Source organism: Salmo salar, chromosome 23 (genome assembly GCF_965601325.2).
Source record: "Salmo salar chromosome 23, fSalSal1, whole genome shotgun sequence".
In the NCBI taxonomy this organism is placed as follows: Eukaryota; Metazoa; Chordata; class Actinopteri; order Salmoniformes; family Salmonidae; genus Salmo; species Salmo salar.
The window spans coordinates 6,944,328-6,963,578 of record NC_138313.1 but is presented as its reverse complement, the minus strand read 5'-3'; the positions used below and the strand labels follow the sequence as shown (position 1 = coordinate 6,963,578).

At 41.7% G+C, this 19,251-nt stretch overlaps 1 protein-coding gene across 2 annotated transcripts in view; it reads right to left on the bottom strand.

Moving 5' to 3' along the window:
* LOC106584005 (protein Niban 1) overlaps window positions 1–19,251 on the bottom strand; it is a 46,487-nt gene that overhangs the window by 8,142 nt on the left and 19,094 nt on the right. For both annotated transcript variants that reach the window (XM_014168735.3, XM_014168734.3), the window contains exons 2-12: window positions 13,878–14,008; window positions 13,529–13,657; window positions 13,226–13,346; window positions 10,487–10,651; window positions 9,880–9,995; window positions 9,253–9,357; window positions 8,994–9,156; window positions 7,594–7,781; window positions 7,186–7,332; window positions 3,171–3,281; window positions 2,929–3,036 (exon numbers count right to left, since the gene is read on the bottom strand). In XM_014168735.3, coding sequence (XP_014024210.1) covers window positions 2,929–3,036; window positions 3,171–3,281; window positions 7,186–7,332; window positions 7,594–7,781; window positions 8,994–9,156; window positions 9,253–9,357; window positions 9,880–9,995; window positions 10,487–10,651; window positions 13,226–13,346; window positions 13,529–13,657; window positions 13,878–14,008 — 1,484 coding nt within the window. The remainder of the gene's footprint in view (window positions 1–2,928; window positions 3,037–3,170; window positions 3,282–7,185; window positions 7,333–7,593; window positions 7,782–8,993; window positions 9,157–9,252; window positions 9,358–9,879; window positions 9,996–10,486; window positions 10,652–13,225; window positions 13,347–13,528; window positions 13,658–13,877; window positions 14,009–19,251) is intronic.

Here is a 19,251-nt window from a genome sequence, read left to right as displayed (position 1 = left end):
TTTCCACCGGTCTAATGTCCATTGCTCGTGTTTCTTGGCACAAGCAAGTCTCTTCTTCTTATTGGTATCCTTTAGTAGTGGTTACTTGCAGAATTTTGACCATGAAGGCCTGATTCACACAGTCTCCTCTGAAGATGTTGAGATGTGTCTGTTACTTGAACTCTGTGAATCTGAGGTGCAGTTAATTGACCATTTCTGAGGCTGGTAACTCTATTGAACTTATCCTCTGCAGCAGAGGTAACTCTGGGTCTTCCATTCCTGTGGCAGTCCTCATGAGAGCCAGTTTCATCACAGCGCTTAGTGGTTTTTGTGACTGCACTTGAAGAAACTTTCAAAGTTCTTGAAATGTTCCATATTGACTGACGTTCATGTCTTAAAGTAATGATGGACTGCCGTTTCTCTTCACTTATTTGAGCTGTTCTTGCCATAATATGGACTTGGTTTTTTACCAAATAGGGATATCTTCTGTATACTACCCCTACCTTGTCACAACACAACTGATTGGCTCAAACGCATTAGGGTGGCTACTTTGAAGAATCTCAAATATAAGATATATTTTGATTTGCTTAACACTTTTTTTGGCTACTACATGATTCTATATGTCTTATTTCATAGTTTTGATGTCTTCACTATTATTCTGCAATGTAGAACATCGTACAAATAAAAAATAACGCGTGAATGAGTAGGTGTGTTCAAACTTTTGATTGGTTCTGTATATGTATTAATAAGGAGGCACAGCACAGGTAGTCAGTTTCGACATTGCTAGTTTGCTTCCTTTACCTAACTGAATCTGTGCAGGTGTTTTAAATCTTTTGACCAGTAGTGTACCTACCTCATTACAGTTTATTGTGCTCTACAAATTATATTGTAATACTCATCAACCCTCATTAACAATGCCTTGAAACAGTACAATTCAGTCTATGACTGTATCAATAAACTGTAGCCCAGGCCAACTCTACTCTTAGAAAAAAGTGCTATCTAGAACCTAAAAGGGTTCTCCGGCTGTCCCCATAGGAGAACCCTTTGAGGAACCCTTTTTGGTTCCAGGTAGAGTAGTACCCTTTTTGGTTCCAGGTAGAACCTTATTCGGTTCCATGTATAAACTTTTCCCCAAAGGGTTCTACCTGGAATCAAAAAGGGTTATCCTATGGGGAAAGAAGGACACTTTATAGGAACCCTTTTTTCTAAGAGTGTATGTGATTCCAATAAGAATGTCATGAATGACTGTAACTGTCTTGAACAACAAGTGGTCCTGGAGAAGACTAGCCAACCTTTATCAGGGCAGAAGGCACCCCAACTTTCTTTTCATTTGGTAACATTGCATCATTAAAAAATATTTTAAAACCAACTTTGGGAAAAGTTATAGTCCTAATGAACATTCTGTAAAAGTACATCTGATGTCACATGAGGGCTATTAACTAGAGAGCCCTTTAGCTAGCTAGGTTGCACATAAAATATATCTAATATCAATCAATTACAGTATCAAAGGCTTTAAAAAATTCACTAGAATTGAGCTTACCGGAGACAAATCGCCAGGCTTTCAACTGGGCTGATGGACTCCCGGTAGTTGGGATCCATCTGGGCGATCCAGCCTCCAACCATCTGGAGCAGGTGATCGAACTGGCTTTGGTCCAGACGAAAGTAACTTCGAAATTCCTCTCCAAATAGACGAAGCTCTTGGATGAGACGGTGGAACTTTGCTTTCGGAACTTCAACCATCTCTGGACCCACATAGACCTGCACTTTCGACGGGGCTGGTCCCGGCCCAACAGCGCAATCAAGACCACTTCCTCAACGTTTGTCTCAAAGAGACTACTCTCTGCTATCTTGGCTATTTGTTATTGCATTTCGCTCCAAAATTATGCATTTTGAAAGGAAATTATTTTATAGGCTCACAATACATATGTATGCTACTTGGCAAATAAATGAATAAAATAGGTAAAGAAATTATGCAATCAAACTGTTTTTATTATGTAATCCCACATATTTTACTGTATATGTGTGCAACAAAAATTCAACATTCACATTTTGCTACTTTCTGTCAAGTCTACGCATACAATTTGATGCATATATTCGATAAATCGAACGTATGTATCACACCGAACGCACTGCAACTGGCTCTGCAACGAAATGCTGCAAGGCAAACTCAGCGTTCCATTGGAAATGAATGTACTTCTGGTGTACCAAAACGCAATTACACAGTCGGTGTGTTCGAAGCAGAGGCGGACCCTCTGATGCTCTCCCTCCGCTGAGACTGACCGTCAGATGCAGGCACCATCAGTCCAGTAAAATAATGAAAGCAAATGATATACTTCAATTTATGATCACTCAACTGTGTCTCACAACTAATATAACAAACTATGATCTATTACCAGTGTGATCATATACCTGAAGTTTTGAAATATAATTTTGAAATGGTCTGAGAAGAACAACATTGCCAGGGCAATTCAAGCATAACCAATACGCAGTCATAATGTATTGGGACTATAGCCTACTGCACAAACCTCATTGCTACAAAACTGTTTTTAATAGTTTTTAACCAATTCTGAGCGGTAGATCCCGGCCTGAGTGATCTTGGCTCAGAAAGGTTTGGTGACCACTGCCTTAAGGGTGTTGACGTGAGTTATTACACTATTGATCACTTTTTTTTTTACCACTTTATAATCAACGCAGAATGTAATAATAATAATTTAATTATTACATTATGTGAAAAACTATTACGTTAAGCATTGAGCATATTTATTACATTATTGGCAATTTATTACATTATCAACATTTATTACATTATAAATGCAAAATATACTACATTATTAACTGTTATTACATCATTGGCAGTTTTTACATTATAAGTTGCTACAAGGTGGGGGCCAGGTTATGTGTATTTGTTCTAGTGTTAGGTTAAAGGGTAAAGTGTGTGTATTGACTCACTGTTTTGTAAGTGGGGGCCAGGGTCTTCTTGATGTGAGGGAGAGTGATCCCCACCAAGGCCTCATGAAAGATCCTTTTCCTCACCGTACTGCTGTCATAGTCATATTGCTGCAACACATAGAGAGTTTAATCAGCAAATAAACATTCATTTTGATCAGTGCTCGTCTCAGTGAGTTCCTCTGTATGCCTGTGAAGTAACTGTGCTTTAGACACAGATGTGTAATAATGAATAAGCAGTGTACCTTGAGCACCCTGTGCCTGGACTTCTCCATGGCAGAGCATGCGTTGCCTGGGTTGTCCTCTATGTCCTTGTAGAGCAGCAGATGAAATGTGTACGCTGCATTCTCCACCAGCTGAACACAGGTCATGGAGGAATTAACCGGGAGCTCATCAGTCAATGACACACCGTGCATACAGTACTAGTCAAAAGTTTGGACACATCTACTCAGTTTTTCTTTATTTTTACTGTTTTCTACATTGTAGAATGTAGTGAAAACATCAAAACTATGAAATTATCCAATTTTATTAGTCACATTTAAAAATAAACATTTTAAATTTAACTAGGCAAGTCAGTTAAGAACAAATTCTTATTTACAATGACGGCCTAGGAACAGTGGGTTAACTGCCTTGTTCAGGGGCAGAAAGACAGATTTCTACCTTCTCAGCTCTGGGATTTGATCTAGCAACCTTTTGGTTACTGGACCAACGCTCTAACCACTTGGCTACCTGCCGCCCCTATGTGCTGAATACATGCACCAAATACAACAGGTGAAGACCTTACAGTGAAACGCTTACTTACGAGCCCCTAACCAACCATGCAGTTAAAAAAAATACGGATAAGAATAAGAAATAAAAGTAACAAGTAATTGAAGAGCAGCAGTAAAATAACAATAGTGAGACTATATACAGGGGGGTACCGGTACAGAGTCAATGTGCGGGGGCACCGGTTAGTTGAGGTAATATGTACATGTACAGAACCTATACTGCCAATGCTTACATTGGAGGAACTCAATGCCTTCGATGAGAGACTTGGCCGGGACAGCCACTTAAAAATTATTTTTTACAGTTGAAGTCGGAAGTTTACATACACTTAGGTTGGAGTCATTAAAACTCATTTTTCAACCTCTCCACAAATGTCTTGTTATCTTCTTCCTGGTTCGGTGTCGCTTCCATGGGACGGTTGAGCTAACGAAGGCTAATGCAATTAGCATGAGGTTGTAAGAAACAAGAACATTTCCTAGGACATAGACATAACTGATATTGGCAGAAAGCTTACATTCTTGTTGACCTACTGCACTATCCAATTTACAGTAGCTATTACAGTGAAAGAATACCATGCTATTGTTTGAGGAGAGTGCATCATTTTGAACATGAAAAGTTATTAATAAACATATTAGGCACATTTGGGCAGTCTTGATACAGCATTTTTAACAGAAATGCAATGGTTCATTAGATCAGTCTAAAACTTTGTACATACACTGCTGCCATCTAGTGGACAAATCTAAATTGTACCTGGGCTGGAATAATACATTATGGCCTTTCTCTTGCATTTCAAAGATGATACAAAAATATTAAAAAGAACAGTTGGTTATTTCTTTGTATTATCTTTTACCAGATCTATTATTTTAGATTCTCCTACATTCCTTTCACATTTCCACAAAGTTCAAAGTGTTTCCTTTCAAATGGTACCAAAAATATGCATATCCTTGCTTCAGGCCCTGAGCTACAGGCAGTTTGATTTGGGTATGTAATTTTAGGCGAAAATTGAAAAAAAGGGGGGGATCCTTAACAAACTATAGTTTTGGCAAGTCGGTTAGGACATCTACTTTGTGCATGACACAAATCATTTTTCCAACAATTGTTTACAGACAGATTATTTCACCTATTATTAAATATATCTCAATTCCAGTGGGTCAAAAGTTCACATACACTAAGTTGGCTGTGCCTTTAAACAGCTTGGAAAATTCCAGAAAATGATGTCATGGGTTAAGAAGCTTCTGATTGGCTAACTTACATAATGTGAGTCAATTGGAGGTGTCCCTGTGGATGTATTTCAAGGCCTACCTTCAAACTCAGTGCCTCTTTGCGTGACATCATGCGAAAATCAAAAGAAATCAGCTGTCACGACTTCTGCCGAAGTCGATGCCTTTCCTTGTTTGGGCAGTGTTCGGCGGTCAAAGTCGCCGGTCTTCTAGCCATCACCGATCCATTTTTCATTTCCATTTGTTTTGTCTTGTTTTTTCCACACACCTGGTTCTCATTTCCCTCATTATGTGTTGTGTTTTAACCCTCTGTTTTCCCCATGTCTTTGTGTGGTATTGTTTATCTGTTCATGTATGCGCACGTTAGGCTGGTTAAGCTGTGTTATGTTAAACCCTTATTTGTATTTCGTGTTAGTTTGTGCCATGTGCTTTTGGGTCGCCAAATAAAAGGCTCTGTCTTGCTACCAACTATCTGCTCTCCTGCGCCTGACTTCCTACAGCCATTCACGCATATCCTGACATCAGCCAAGACCTAAAAAAAAATTGTAGACCTCCACATCTGGTTCAACCTTGGGAGCAATTTCCAAACACCTGAAGGTACCACGTTCATCTGTACAAACAATAGTACGCAAGTATAAACACCATGGGACCACGCAGCCGTCATACCGCTCAGGAAGGAGATGCGTTCTGTCTCCTAGAGATGAACGTACTTTGGTGAGAAAAGTGCAAATCAATCCCAGAACAACAGCAAAGGACCTTGTGAAGATGCTGAAGGAAACAGGTACAAAAGTATCTATATCCACAGTAAAACGAGTCCTATATCGACATAACCTGAAAGGCCACTCAGCAAGGAGGAAGCCACTGCTCCAAAACCGCCATAAAAAAAGCCAGACTACAGTTTGCAACTGCACATGGGGACAAAGATCGTACTTTTTGGAGAAATGTCCTCTGTTCTGATGAAACAAAAATAGAACTGTTTGGCCACAATGTCCATCATTATGTTTGGAGGAAAAAGGGGGAGACTTGCAAGCCGAAGAACACCATCCCAACCGTGAAACACGGGGGTGGCAGCATCATGTTGTGGGGGTGCATTGCTGCAGGAGGGACTGGTGCACTTCACAAAATAGATGGCTTCAGTTGAACGCTGAGCTGTAGTCAATGAATAGCATTCTCACATAGGTGTTCCTTTTGTCCAGGTGGGAAAGGGCAGTGTGGAGTGCAATAGAGATTGCATCATCTGTGGATCTGTTGGGGTGGTATGCAAAATTGGAGTGGGTCTAGGGTTTCTAGGATAATGGTGTTGATGTGAGCCATGACCAGCCTTTCAAAGCACTTCAGTGCTAAGGGTCGGTAGTCATTTAGGCAGGTTACCTTAGTGTTCTTGAGCACAGCGCATGCTCGCAGTTGGTCAGCGCATGCTCACAGTACACGTCCTGGTAATCCGCCTGGCCCTGCAGCCTTGTGAATGTTGACCTGTTTAAAGGTCTTACTCACATCGGCTGCAGAGAGCGTAATCACACAGTCTTCCGGGAACAGCTGATGCTCTCATGCATGTTTCGATGTTATTTGCCTCGAAGCGAGCATAGAATCAGTTTAGCTCATCTGGTCTGCTAGTGTCACTGGGCAGCTCCCGGCTGTGCTTCCCTTTGTAGTCTGTAATGGTTTGCAAACCCTGCCACATCCGAAGAGCGTCAGAGACGGTGCAGTACCATTTGATCTTAGTCCTATATTGACGCATTACCTGCTTGATGGTTCGTCGGAGGGCATAGCGGGATTTCTTATAAGCTTCCGGGTTAGAGTCCTGCTCCTTGAAAGCGGCAGCTCTAGCCTTTAGCTCAGTGCGGATGTTGCCTGTAATCCATGGCTTCTGGTTGGGGTATGTACGTACCTCATGAAGCTGGTTGAGAGAATGCTAAGAGTGTGCAAATCTGTCATCAAGGCAAAGGGTGGCTACTTTGAAGAATCTCAAATATAAAATATATTTTGATTTGTTTAACACTTTTTTCGTCTCTACATGATTCCATATGTGTTTATTTCATATTTCACAGTTTTGATGTCTTCACTATTATTCTACAATGCAGAAAATAGTAAAAATATATAAAAACCCTTGAATGATTAGGTGTATCCAAACCTTTTACTGGTTCTGTAGCTATTATTTTTCATCACCATCAACAGGTCAACACTTTCTGTCGGATTCACAACAACTGAGACTGTCTGATGAGTATTAAAGTGTGGAAAATCTTAGTTAGTCACTTAGTGTGCGCGTAATGTTTACCTGCTGTAGGTCTATCTGGGTGCTGTGGACCAGGCTGCTGATGTTGGAGAAGCCAAAGCGTTCCTGCAGGTCGTGCAGCTGGTCGTGGAGAGAATTGATCCTCTGGTAACAACTCAACAGATTGGGCCTACTCAGTTTAGCTAGGGCCTGGAGAGAGGGAGAGGGGAAGAGGGGGATGAGAGGAAGGAGAGAGAGGGTGATGAAAAAGGAAGCAACAGAAAGGGAGGACAGGTGATGGAGTTTGATAAAAAAGGGAATAGATGAGAAAGAGAAAAAAGGGGTGAGGGAGAGAGGGAAAAGGTGAGAAGAAAGAGCAAGCGGGATCAACAGACAAAGTGGGGGTCAATAGTTTGAGTAAATGATAGCTCAGACAGGACTGTTTATGAGAAGAGGAGAGGAAGTTTGCACCTGCTTGAGTTCATTGGTAACCCCGCCCTCCTGGAAGTCCTGACACAGTTGGTCCATCTGGCTGTCACTCAGGAGCCGTGCTTCCTGGAACCCTGAGCTGATTGGTCCCATCAGCTCCTCCAGTACGGAGGCCAGGTAGGGCTGCACGCCCTCCGAACAGAACTTCTCTGCTGGCTCCAATACACTAGCTGCAGTAGGACAGATACATTCATTAGCTGCTCTGATAAACTGGCTACAGTAGGACAGATACATTCATTAGCTGCTCTGATAAACTGGCTACAGGAGGACAGATACATTCGTAGGTTCATGCATCAGACCACAAGCTAGGACTTGGTCAATAGAACAAGATACAGTACTGTACATTGAATCATAGTTTAAGCTCTCTCTGGATTTAATCTATAGTGCTCCTGTTCCATTAATGCAATAAAAACAGCGTTTAATGTATATAAAACAAGTTATCTATCTTAAGTGCTGCTGACTAAAATGGATAATTGTAACTCGTTCATTGGAGGGTATTGGCATGGCTTATGTATAAACTGCCTGGGCATGAATATTTAATAAAGTCCAGTGTACAGTCATCAAATCTGCTGGGTGGCATTTACTGTCCCCACAGAGACATTCACTCTCACAGGGAGTTAGCTAGGTATCAGTGTCAACAACACTGAATCGAACAAAAGAATAATGTACACCAACGCCCCAATACCACACCCTGACCTAAGCCCTGCTGGATCACCAACAGGCCTACCCAGCCCCCTGAAATCAGACACACACAATCTCACACGTACGCAAACGCAAGCACGCACGAACATGTGCGCACACACATACATTATTGTATAACTAACCTTTGCGGGGACACACAATTCAGTCCCATTCAAAATCCTATTTTCCTTAACCCCTAACCTTAATCCGAAAACCTAACGTTAACCCTAAACCTAACCCTAGCTCCTAACGCTAAAACTGACCCTAGCTCCTAACACTAACCCTAAACCTAATTCTAACCTTAACACTAATTCTAACCTTAACCTTATACCCCCTAGAAATAGCATTTGACCTTGTGGGGACAAACAAAATGTCCCCAGTTAGTCAAATTTTTTGTTAGTTCACTATTCTTGTGGGGGCTTCTGGTCCCCACAAGTATAGTTATACACACACACACAAGTACACACAAATACATGCAGTTAACCTGCCATGTTCATGCTCATATGGATGCATTCATGTAAAACAGTATCATGTGACAAATTACAAGTAACGGATTGCATTTGTTTGTCTTGTAGTGACTGAGAGCTGCATAGCCCTAACTCTCTTGCTGATTTCTAAATGAACCCCTAACCCCTACCCGTATACGAGTATAGTATGGGGGCAGATTTTGGATTGATTCTCTCTCCAGGGTTAGTCGGTACCTCGTAGTTTTCCCTCCAGGTAGGTTCTGGAGTTGAGGATCTGGTCCATATCAGAGCGTATCAGCACCTCCTGCTGGTGAGCTGCCTTCCTACACTCCTCCTTCAGAGCAGACATACCCTTAAATAGACACTCCTGCACCAGGAAATAGGCCGCTTCTACTGTCTGTGGTGCAGAATAGACAGGGGTTAGGATTTAAGGAAATAAACACACGCACACGCATCATTATCATCATACTTTAGTATTGGTAGCGTGACTCACAGCGAACCACACTCTCTTCCTCTCTGTCTTCCTGGCTTTTAGATGAGGAAGCATGTCCTTCTCCAAAGAGGGCAACAGCTCCTCCATAACCAGGTTGGCCAATACCTATACACACACAAACACAAACACACAATGTTTTTGTACAAATCTTACGAACCATGCATATCAAACATCCAAATCATATGACAACATGCAGATTGATTTACCCCTGAAAAACATGCAGGTGAGTAATACTGCAAACACATGGTGAAACTACAGAGCAAAACTCTCTGGGAGCAACATCTCTACACTTGGCGTTGAAAACATTCAACGCATGTACTAAGCTATGATGAGAGAGGTGTGAGAACAGACACACACACACGCACAAATAAGTGAATGCGGAGGTGTGCGAGTGCAGTAGGACAGTGGCGGCCTCCTTGCAGTAATAGGGGTTGTTTCCTGCACCTCTAACTTAACTTCCTGGTAGCCTAACCAGCTATCACAAATGCTCCCTGACCACACAATTGCCCAATTATACTGCCATCAACTAACAGGGGATTGGGGGGGGTAGAGAGAGAAAGAGTGTCAAGGGAATCAGTATCTGCTGATGTGAGTGTTTTAAGCATAGAAGCTGACCCAGTAACCTACCCTGACGTCACTGCCAATCAGCATTTTCCAGGAGTCATAGCTGCCCTTCTCCTGTCTATAGAGGTGGATTGCTTTGAGGAAGGCCTGCACCTCAACTGTCTTCTTCTTTAGGAAGTCTGAGAAAAGGAGAGAGAAAGTGGAGAGATAAAGAGAGAGAGCGCAAAAGAGAAAGAGAGATAGAGAGAGAGGGAGAGAGAGAGAGAGAGAGAAAGGTAGAGAGAAGACAGGAGTGGGAAGAAATGTGTGATGCTTCTCTGTCTTTTAACAAGGAAGTCAGATCTGGGCTGTGTTCCAATTGCCCACTTGTCTCCACAAAGTGTGCACTAACAAAACATGGTGAAAATATGGGCTAGAGGGAGTTTCCACTATGTCCCAATGTCCCATACACACGAGAGAGGGGGGTAAGTGACTGCACACTTCAGAGTGAACGGTAGAGAATTGGAGCACAGCCCTGGCCTTAGTTCTGACTGAGCTTTGTGTTTGCTCTCCTCCCCCAGGAGACCCTACATGAAAATGTTATTAAAAGTTATGCCTATGCATCTTTGCTTCAGTGCTGGTGTGGCGAACCTGCTACCATGGTAACCGTTCGTTCTGGCTGGTTAGTTACCTTGGTTCTGGTGGCGGATGCAGTCAGAGAGGATGGAGAGGAATTCAGCTTGGCGAGCATCCTGTCGGAAGCAGAAGTAGTAATCCCTACGGTACGGAAGCCTGAGGTACACAGGGAACTGTCCAGGCATGCCGATTATAGGAGGGGCAAACTTTTCATTCACATCTGCAATGGAAACACACATCATCATGTTGGTCATACCACATTGGCTATTACTATTACACACATCATGCTGGGCCACACATACACCCACCCACCCACCCACCCACCCAGACACACGCACCCAGACAGACACACTCACCCTCACACACACACGCACACCAGCCTGCCTGGTTTTTCTAGAGGAACACACTGGCTATTCCAAAGGACGAAACATTTGATGATCAAGTATCTATTTTAAGGTAGTATTCATCTCTCATGAGAAAACATATGATCAAATGTGATAAAAACAACAGCCTTTATCTGCATTTGTGACCGTCTGTAATAGGAAAGGTAATGCTGCTTCTCCCAGAGTAGCAAGGACTAAAAAACGAACACCCACTCACTGTGCTCTCTACACATCTAAAAGCAGTTGAGGTGGGAGTTGGGAACAACAAAGTATTCGACTGAAATTTGGCAACTTTCAAAATAAGTGTTCGGAATGGCAACAGAAACAAAATGAAAGAATCTGCCAACAGAGAGACACAGCATGTGTCAGTGCTCAGTGGATGGAATGGTATTATCAGTCCGGCTATAAAGACTGGTTTCCCTACGCATCTGTGTCCCTGTGGGCAGGTTTGAACAGGTTTTAGGCCAGTTTCCAGGGTATTTGCATTGACATTTCACTAGACAAGTAGGAAACCAAGCAAACCCTACATAGAGACTGTCTGCGAGAAGGGATTACCATTGTGAGTTCGCAATGTTGTGTAGCAACAGACAGGGCGTGTAACTTAAGCCATACACATTCATACTCACACACACCCACCTACTCATTCAAGGGTTTTTCTTTATTTTTACTATGTTCTACACTGTAGAATAATAGTGAAGACATCAAAACTATGAAATAACACATATGGAATCATATAGTAACCAGAAAAGTGTTAAACAAATCAAAATATATTTTATATTTGAGATTCTTCAAAGTAGCCACCCTTTGCCTTGATGACAGCTTTGCACACTCTTGGCATTCTCTCAACCAGCTTCATGAGGTAGTCACCTGGAATGCATTTCATTTAACAGGTGTGCCTTGTTAAAAGTTAATTTGTGGAATTTCTTTCCTTCTTAATGTGTTTGAGCCAATCAGCTGTGTTGTGGCAAGGTAGGGTTGGTATACAGAAGATAGCCCTATTTGGTAAAATACCAAGTCCATATTACGGCAAGACCAGCTCAAATAAGCAGTCCATCATTACTTTAAGACATGACGGTCAGTCAATACGGAAAATGTCAAGAACTTTGAAAGTTTCTTCAAGTGCAGTCGCAAAAACCATCAAGCACTATGATGAAACTTGCTATCATGAGGACCGCCACAGGAAAGGAAGAACCAGAGTTACCTCTGCTGCAGAGGATACATTCATTACAATTACCAGCCTCAGAAATCGTCAATAAACTACACCTCAGATTGCAGCCCAAATAAATGCTTCACAGAGTTCAAGTAACAGACACATCTCAACATCAACTGTTCAGAGGAGACTGAATCAGGCCTTCATTGTCGAAATTGATGCAAAGAAACCACTACTAAAGGACACCAATAAGAAGAAGAGACTTGTTTGGGCCAATAAACAAGAGCAATGGACATTTGACAGGTGGAAATCTGTCCTTTGGTCTGATGAGTACAAATTAGCAATTTTTGGTTCCAACCGCTGTGTCTTTGTGAGACACAGAGTAGGTGAACGGATGATCTCCGCATGTGTGGTTCCCACCGTGAAGCATGGAGGAGGAGATGTTATGGTGTTGGGGTGCTTTGCTGGTGACACTGTCAGTGGTTTATTTAGAATTCAAGGCACACTTAACCAGCATGGCTACCACAGCATTCTGCAGCGACACGCCATCCCATCTGGTTTTCACTTAGTGGGATTATCATTTGTTTTTCAACAGGACAATAACTCAAAAACACCTCCAGGCTGTGTAAGGGCTATTTGACCAAGAAGGAGAGTGATGGAGTGCTGCATCAGATGACCTGCATCGGATGATGGCGCAGACGGCGATGGCAGCATCGCGACTAGCTCTTAAGCAACGGTGCAGTATTTTGTTTGATTACGTACAATTTTTTTAAGTTATTAGCTCAGGAATTTATTTGTGTTATTACATACAGCCGGGAAGAACTATTGGATATTAGTGCGGCTGTAACTCACCAGAACTTCCACCAAAAAAAATTTAAAAAATACATGAAATGAAATGCATACATTCACTACTGTAAGTCGCTCTGGATAAGAGCGTCTGCTAAATGACTAAAATGTAAATGTAAATGTAAATGTAAAAAAAAATAATGTAAAAAATGCATTACGACCAGGATTACGACTTCCCTGGAGCAGATCCTTTGTTTGCTCTCCCCAGAGCACCTGAACTTATTCCAGATGCTGACCCAATACAACGCTGCAGGAGAAGAGGTACTTGAGGCGGTCTTCTGGTCCGACTTAGGAAGCGTGCACACCACCCACCACTCCCGAGTATTTTACTCGCTAATGTCCAATCTCTGGATAATAAAATTGATGAGCTCAAGGCGATGCCCAAAACGGACATCCTATTACATGATATACTCACTGTTGGTTTCAGAAACAGGGAAGCATTTGTCCACCATGGCCATGTATTTCTCCTCTGTGGTAAGCACTGTGCCCCCTGTTGGCAGCAGCTTGTGGCGCGGGGGCACACCCTTCACAAAGGTCTGGAAGAAAGAAGTCACTGCACGAGGGCTATTTCCATTTTTCTGTTATTTATTTAGCTCAAATACTGTATACATTTTCCTTATGCTGCTTATTCATTCCCCTATTCAGACAAAATGTCTCCCCAATGACTATGTCCTCCTTATGGCTGTTAAAAAGAGTGTCATAAGAGTGTTCTGCTCACCTCAAAGCTGTTGTGGCACTCCAGACAGTAGTTGCCACGCACCACCACGTACCTCTCTTCCCACTTCCTGGTTGCTTCAAAATGAAGGACTTGTTCCTCATACAGCACCTCCCCCGCCTCCGGAGGACCCTGGATCAACACAGAGATTATGTCATGATACCATGTCCTCAGCGGTAATCAATGGAGAGATTCATTGAACACACACACACACACACACACACGCACACACACACACACACACACACACACACACACACACACACACACACACACACACACACCCACACACACACACACACACACACACACACACACACACACACACACACACACACACACACCCCCTTACCCTCTGTTTGAGGAGCTGTTTTATTTTCTCTTTTGGCTGCTCCAGCTCATCCTGGATTTGGGAGAAGAAGACCACAGAGTACTGTGTCCTGTAGTGGGGACTGAACTCTTTCAACTCCGCCTCTGCACAACCTACAAAACAACATCACCCAAACATACAGTAAATGGCATTATACACTAAATATACAAAACATTAAGAACACCTGCTCTTTCTATGACATAGACTGACCAAGTATATCCAAGTGAAAGCTATGGTCCCTTATTGATGTCACTTGTTAAATACACTTCAATCAGTGTAGATGAAGGGGAGGAGACAGGTTAATGAAGGATTTTTAAGCCTTGAGAAAATTGAGACAGGGATTGTGTATGTGTGCCATTCAGAGGGTATTTGGGCGGGACAAAAATATGTAAGAGCCATTGAACAGGGTATGGTAGTAGGTGCTAGGTGGACCGGTTTGTGTCAAGAACTACAACGCTACTGGGTTTTCATGCTCAACAGTTTCCCATGTGAATCAAGAATGGTCCACAACCCAAAGGACATCCAGCCAACTTGACACAATTGTGGGAAGCATTGGAGTCAACATAGGCCAGCATCCCTGTGGAACGCTTTCGACACCCTGTAGAGTCCATGCCCCGACGAATTAAGGATGTTCTGAGGGCAAAAGGGGGTGCAACTCAATATTAGGAAGGTGTTCCTAATGTCTTGTACATTCAGTGTACAGTATGTAGTAGCAGATGTAATAGTAATACTAGTAGAAGAATTGGTAAAGGCAATGATAATTCATATATTTAAAGTTGGCATATTAGATTTTATTGTTTAAAGAACTTATGAAATAGATAGATTTTTTTCACTATCTAATCATGACATGGGGTTGTTCAATGACAGACATGTATTTGGTTCAAATCTATCACTTGATGGTTTCATTTTAGAGAGACAAATAATCATGTTTTTTGCATAACGTTACAGTATATAACCGCCTCACTTTTATAGAAATAAGTAGTGCTACTAGGTTTATCAACATCAAAGTTAGTGCATTCATCTTAAGATAGCTAGGTGAGACAACCACATATCAGTCAAATATACAGGATATGAACAATCCATTCCAGCAAAAAAATTGACATCGCATTTAGCAAAGAAATCTAAAATCTATTAATAAAACATCTGAGAACAGTAACATTTTACACACACATAAGTAAAATAAATAATTTCTGGTATACAAATTCCCCTGGCTACGGGAGTGGATTTCCTACCGTTCCTCGTGGGCGAGAGCTATGACCCAACCTGTAATGCAATTGCTTCCATTTCATTCAAGATTCTTGTTTGTGTGTGCGTGCGTATGGATACATTAGAGTGTGAATGAAAAGATTGTTTGTATCAAACAAATGATAAGCTTACTACCTAGATTTCATAACCTTGCAACCTGATATACCTGGATGTCCCTGACCTACCTAGGCCAACCTGTTTGAGTTGTGTGAGTGTTTTTCTCAGGTGTGTGTGTGTGGTGTGTCTCTCTACGTGTGTGTGCAGCACCCTTCTCCAGGTGTGTATAATGTTGGTGTTGGGGCAGGCTGCACTGTAAAAAAATGTAGTTGTTTCAACTAATTATTATTACTAAGTAACTGGTTTCACAGCCTTTTTTAGTTTACTCAACTTTTCAGAGGTTTTCCATTGCCTCACAAAGAAGGGCACCTATTGGCAGAAGGGTAAAAATAACAAAAGAACACATTTAATATTCCATTGAGTATGGTGACATTATTAATTACACTTTGGATGGTGTACCAATACACCTAGTCACAATAAAGACACAGGCGTCCTTTCTAACTCAGTTGCCGGAGAGGAAGGAAACTGCTAAGGGATTCACCATGAGGCCAATGGTGACGTTAACGCATAGATGTGAGGTACCCTGTTTAAAAATCGATTTGTGGACACTGTAGATCTTGCATTAAGCGATAGCCCTGGTTTACACGGACACAGTAGTATATTTTCTGAGCCTGTGTGACGTAGGATGTGAAATTCGAAAGATGGGATGTCCCTCCTACCATTTAATTCGCTCTTCCGACTTTCCATCAACTCCTGGCTGAACCTTAAATCACATTGACAAAGCACATGCCTGTAATCCTTACATTGTAGCGCAGCAGGAGAGAGTGCTTTCATCACCGTAACACATTCAGATCAATTTATAGCCATTCATCTAAAACAATTCATAGATTTTTAACAAAACACACGTTCTGTTTGTCATAGACGGACAATATTAATATGAAATAAAAGGTGAGTTCCTGGCGAGTTCAGGAATCCAAGCTTGAGCTCCGTGAGACATTCACAGCGATGGGGGCAGACGTTTTGATCAAGAAAGACCTTTAGAAAATACGGACATTTTCTCTAACACTAAACATACAAATATGTATTTTACGGTTATAAGGAAGGTGAAATCTTATAGTTATTCATTTTATTTATAAATTGATTATGGTATATTTAAAAAAGCATATACAGTGCATTTGGAAAGTATTCAGACCCCTTGACTTTTTCCACAAATGTTTATTTACAGCCTTATTCTAAAATGAATCAAACACATTTTATTCCTCATCAATCTACACACAATACCCCAAAATGAGAAAGCGAAAACAGGTTTTTAGATATGTTTGCAAAAATAAAAACGTATTATTCTGATCCTTTGCTACGAGACTTGAAATTGAGCTCAGGTGCATCCTGTTTCCATTAATCATCCTTGAGATGTTTATACAACTTGATTGGAGTCCCCCTGTTGTAAATTCAATTGATTGGACATGATTTTGAAAGGCACACACCTGTCTATATAAGGTCCCACAATTGACAGAGCATGTCAGAGCAAAAACCAAGCCATGAGGTTGAAGGATTTGTCCGTAGAGCTCAGAAACAGGACTGTGTCGAGGCACAGATCTGGGGAAGGGTACCAAAACATTTCTGCAGCATTGAATGTCCCCAAGAACACAGTTGCCTCCATCATTCTTAAATGGAAGAAGTTAGGAACCACCAAGACTCTTCGTAGAGCTGGCTACCCGACCAAACTTGAGCAATCGGGGGAGAAGGACCTTGGTCAGGGAGGTGACCAAGAACCCAATGGTCACTCTGACAGAGCTGCAGAGTTCCTCTGTGGAGATGGAGGCCAGACGGAAGCCACTCCCCAGTAAAAGGCACATGACAGCCCGCTTGGAGTTGCCAAAAGGCACCTAAAGACTCTCAGACCCTGAGAAACAAGATTCTCTGGTCTGATGAAACCAACATATGGCCTGAATGCCAAGTGTCACGTCTGGAAGAAACCTTGCACCATCCCTACGGTGAAGCATGGTGGTAGCAGCATCATGCTGTGGGGATGTTTTTCAGCGACAGGGACTGAGAGACTAGTCAGGATTGAGGGAAAGATGAATGGAGCAAAGTACAGAGAGATCCTTGATGAAAACCTGCTCCAGATCGCTCAGGACCTCAGACTGGGGTGAAGGTTCATCTTCCAATAGGACAATGACCCTAAGCACACAGCCAAGACAACGAAGGAGTGGCTTTGGGACAAGTCTCTGAATGTCCTTGAGTGGCCCAGCCAGACCCCGGACTTCAACCCAATTGAACATCTCTGGAGAAACCTGAAAATAGCTGTGCAGAAACACTCCCCATCCAACCTGACAGAGCTTGAGAGGATCTGCAGAGAAGAATGGGAGAAACTCCCCAAATACAGGTGTGCCAAGCTTGTAGCGTCATACCCAAGAAGACTCGAGGCTGTAGTCGCTGCCAAATGTGCTTCAACAAAGTACTGAGTAAAGGGTCTTAATACTTATGTAAATTTGATATTTCAGTTATTTATTTTGAATACATTTGTAAGAATTGTTTTCTATTAATTTCAGAATGAGGCTGTAACAAAACAAAATGTGGAAAAAGTCATGGGGTCTGAATACTTTCCGCACTATAAAAACGTTCAAGCCTTGTTCATACAGTGTTGTTGAATAGGAAATACAAAATATCAAATATTTAATGTTTTCATATTTTTATCATATTTGTACTGTGTACTTGAGCTTGTGTCCTCAAAAGTGACTGCAATTTATAAATATTTTATCAGAAAGGTGAGAATTTAAGCTTTCTTGGAGTACGCAGCATTACTAGCTATTGTTTATGGCCCTCTCATGATAAATAATAACTTTTGGGGATTATGTAGATTACATTTTTGATTATGTTTAGTTACATTTAAGTGGTTAAAAATAGTGAGGATGACTGTGATAGGAGAAAACTGAGGATGGATCAACAACATCATAGTTACTCCACAATATTAACCTAATTGACAGAGTGAAAAGAAGGAAGCTTGTACAGAATAAAATATTCCAAAACATGCATCCTGTTTGCAACAAGGCACTAAAGTAATACTGCAAAAAATGTGGCAAAGCAATTCATTGTCCTGAATACAAAGTGTTATGTTTGGGGCAAATCCAATACAACACATTACGGAGAATCACTCCCCATATTTTCAAGCATAGTGGTGGCTGCATCATGTTATGGATATGCTTGTAATCGTTAAGGACTGGGGAGTTTTTCAGGATAAAAAATAAATGGAAAGGACCTATACACAGGCAAAATCCTGGAGGAAGGCCTGGTTCAGTCTGCTTTCCACCAGACACTGGGAGATGAAATCACCTTTCAACAGGATAATAACCTAAAACACGACGCCAAATCTACAGTGGAGTTTCTTATCAAGAAGACAGTGAATGTTCCTGAGTGGCATAGTTACAGTTTTGACTTATATCTGCTCGAAAATCTTTGGCAAGACCTGAAAATGGCTAAAGTGGCTTGCGAATGTTTTCATCCCCTTAGCAATTTTCCTAATTTGTTTCCTTATAACCTGGAATTTAAATGGATTTTTGGGGAGTTTGTATCATTTGATTTGCACAACATGCCTACCACGTTGAAGAAGCAACATATTTTTTTTTATTGTGAAATAAACAAAATAAGACACAAAACTGAAAACTTGAGCATGCATAACTATTCACTCCCCCAAAGCCAATACTTTGCAGAGCCACCTTTTGCAGCAATTACAGCTGCAAGTCTCTTAGGGTACATCTCTATAAGCTTGGCACATCTAACATCTGGGATTTTTGCCCATTCTTCAAAGCAAAACTGCTCCAGCAACTTCAAGTTGGATGGGTTCCGCTGGTGTACAGCAATCTTTAAGTCATAATTGAGATTGAGGTCTGGGCTTTGACAAGGCCATTCCAAGACATTTAAATGTTTCCCCTTAAACCACTCGAGTATTGCTTTAGCAGTATGCTTAGGGTCATTGTCCTGCTGGAAGTGAACCTCTGTCCCAGTCTCAAATCTCTGGAAGACTGAAACAGGTTTCCCTCAAGAATTTCCCTGT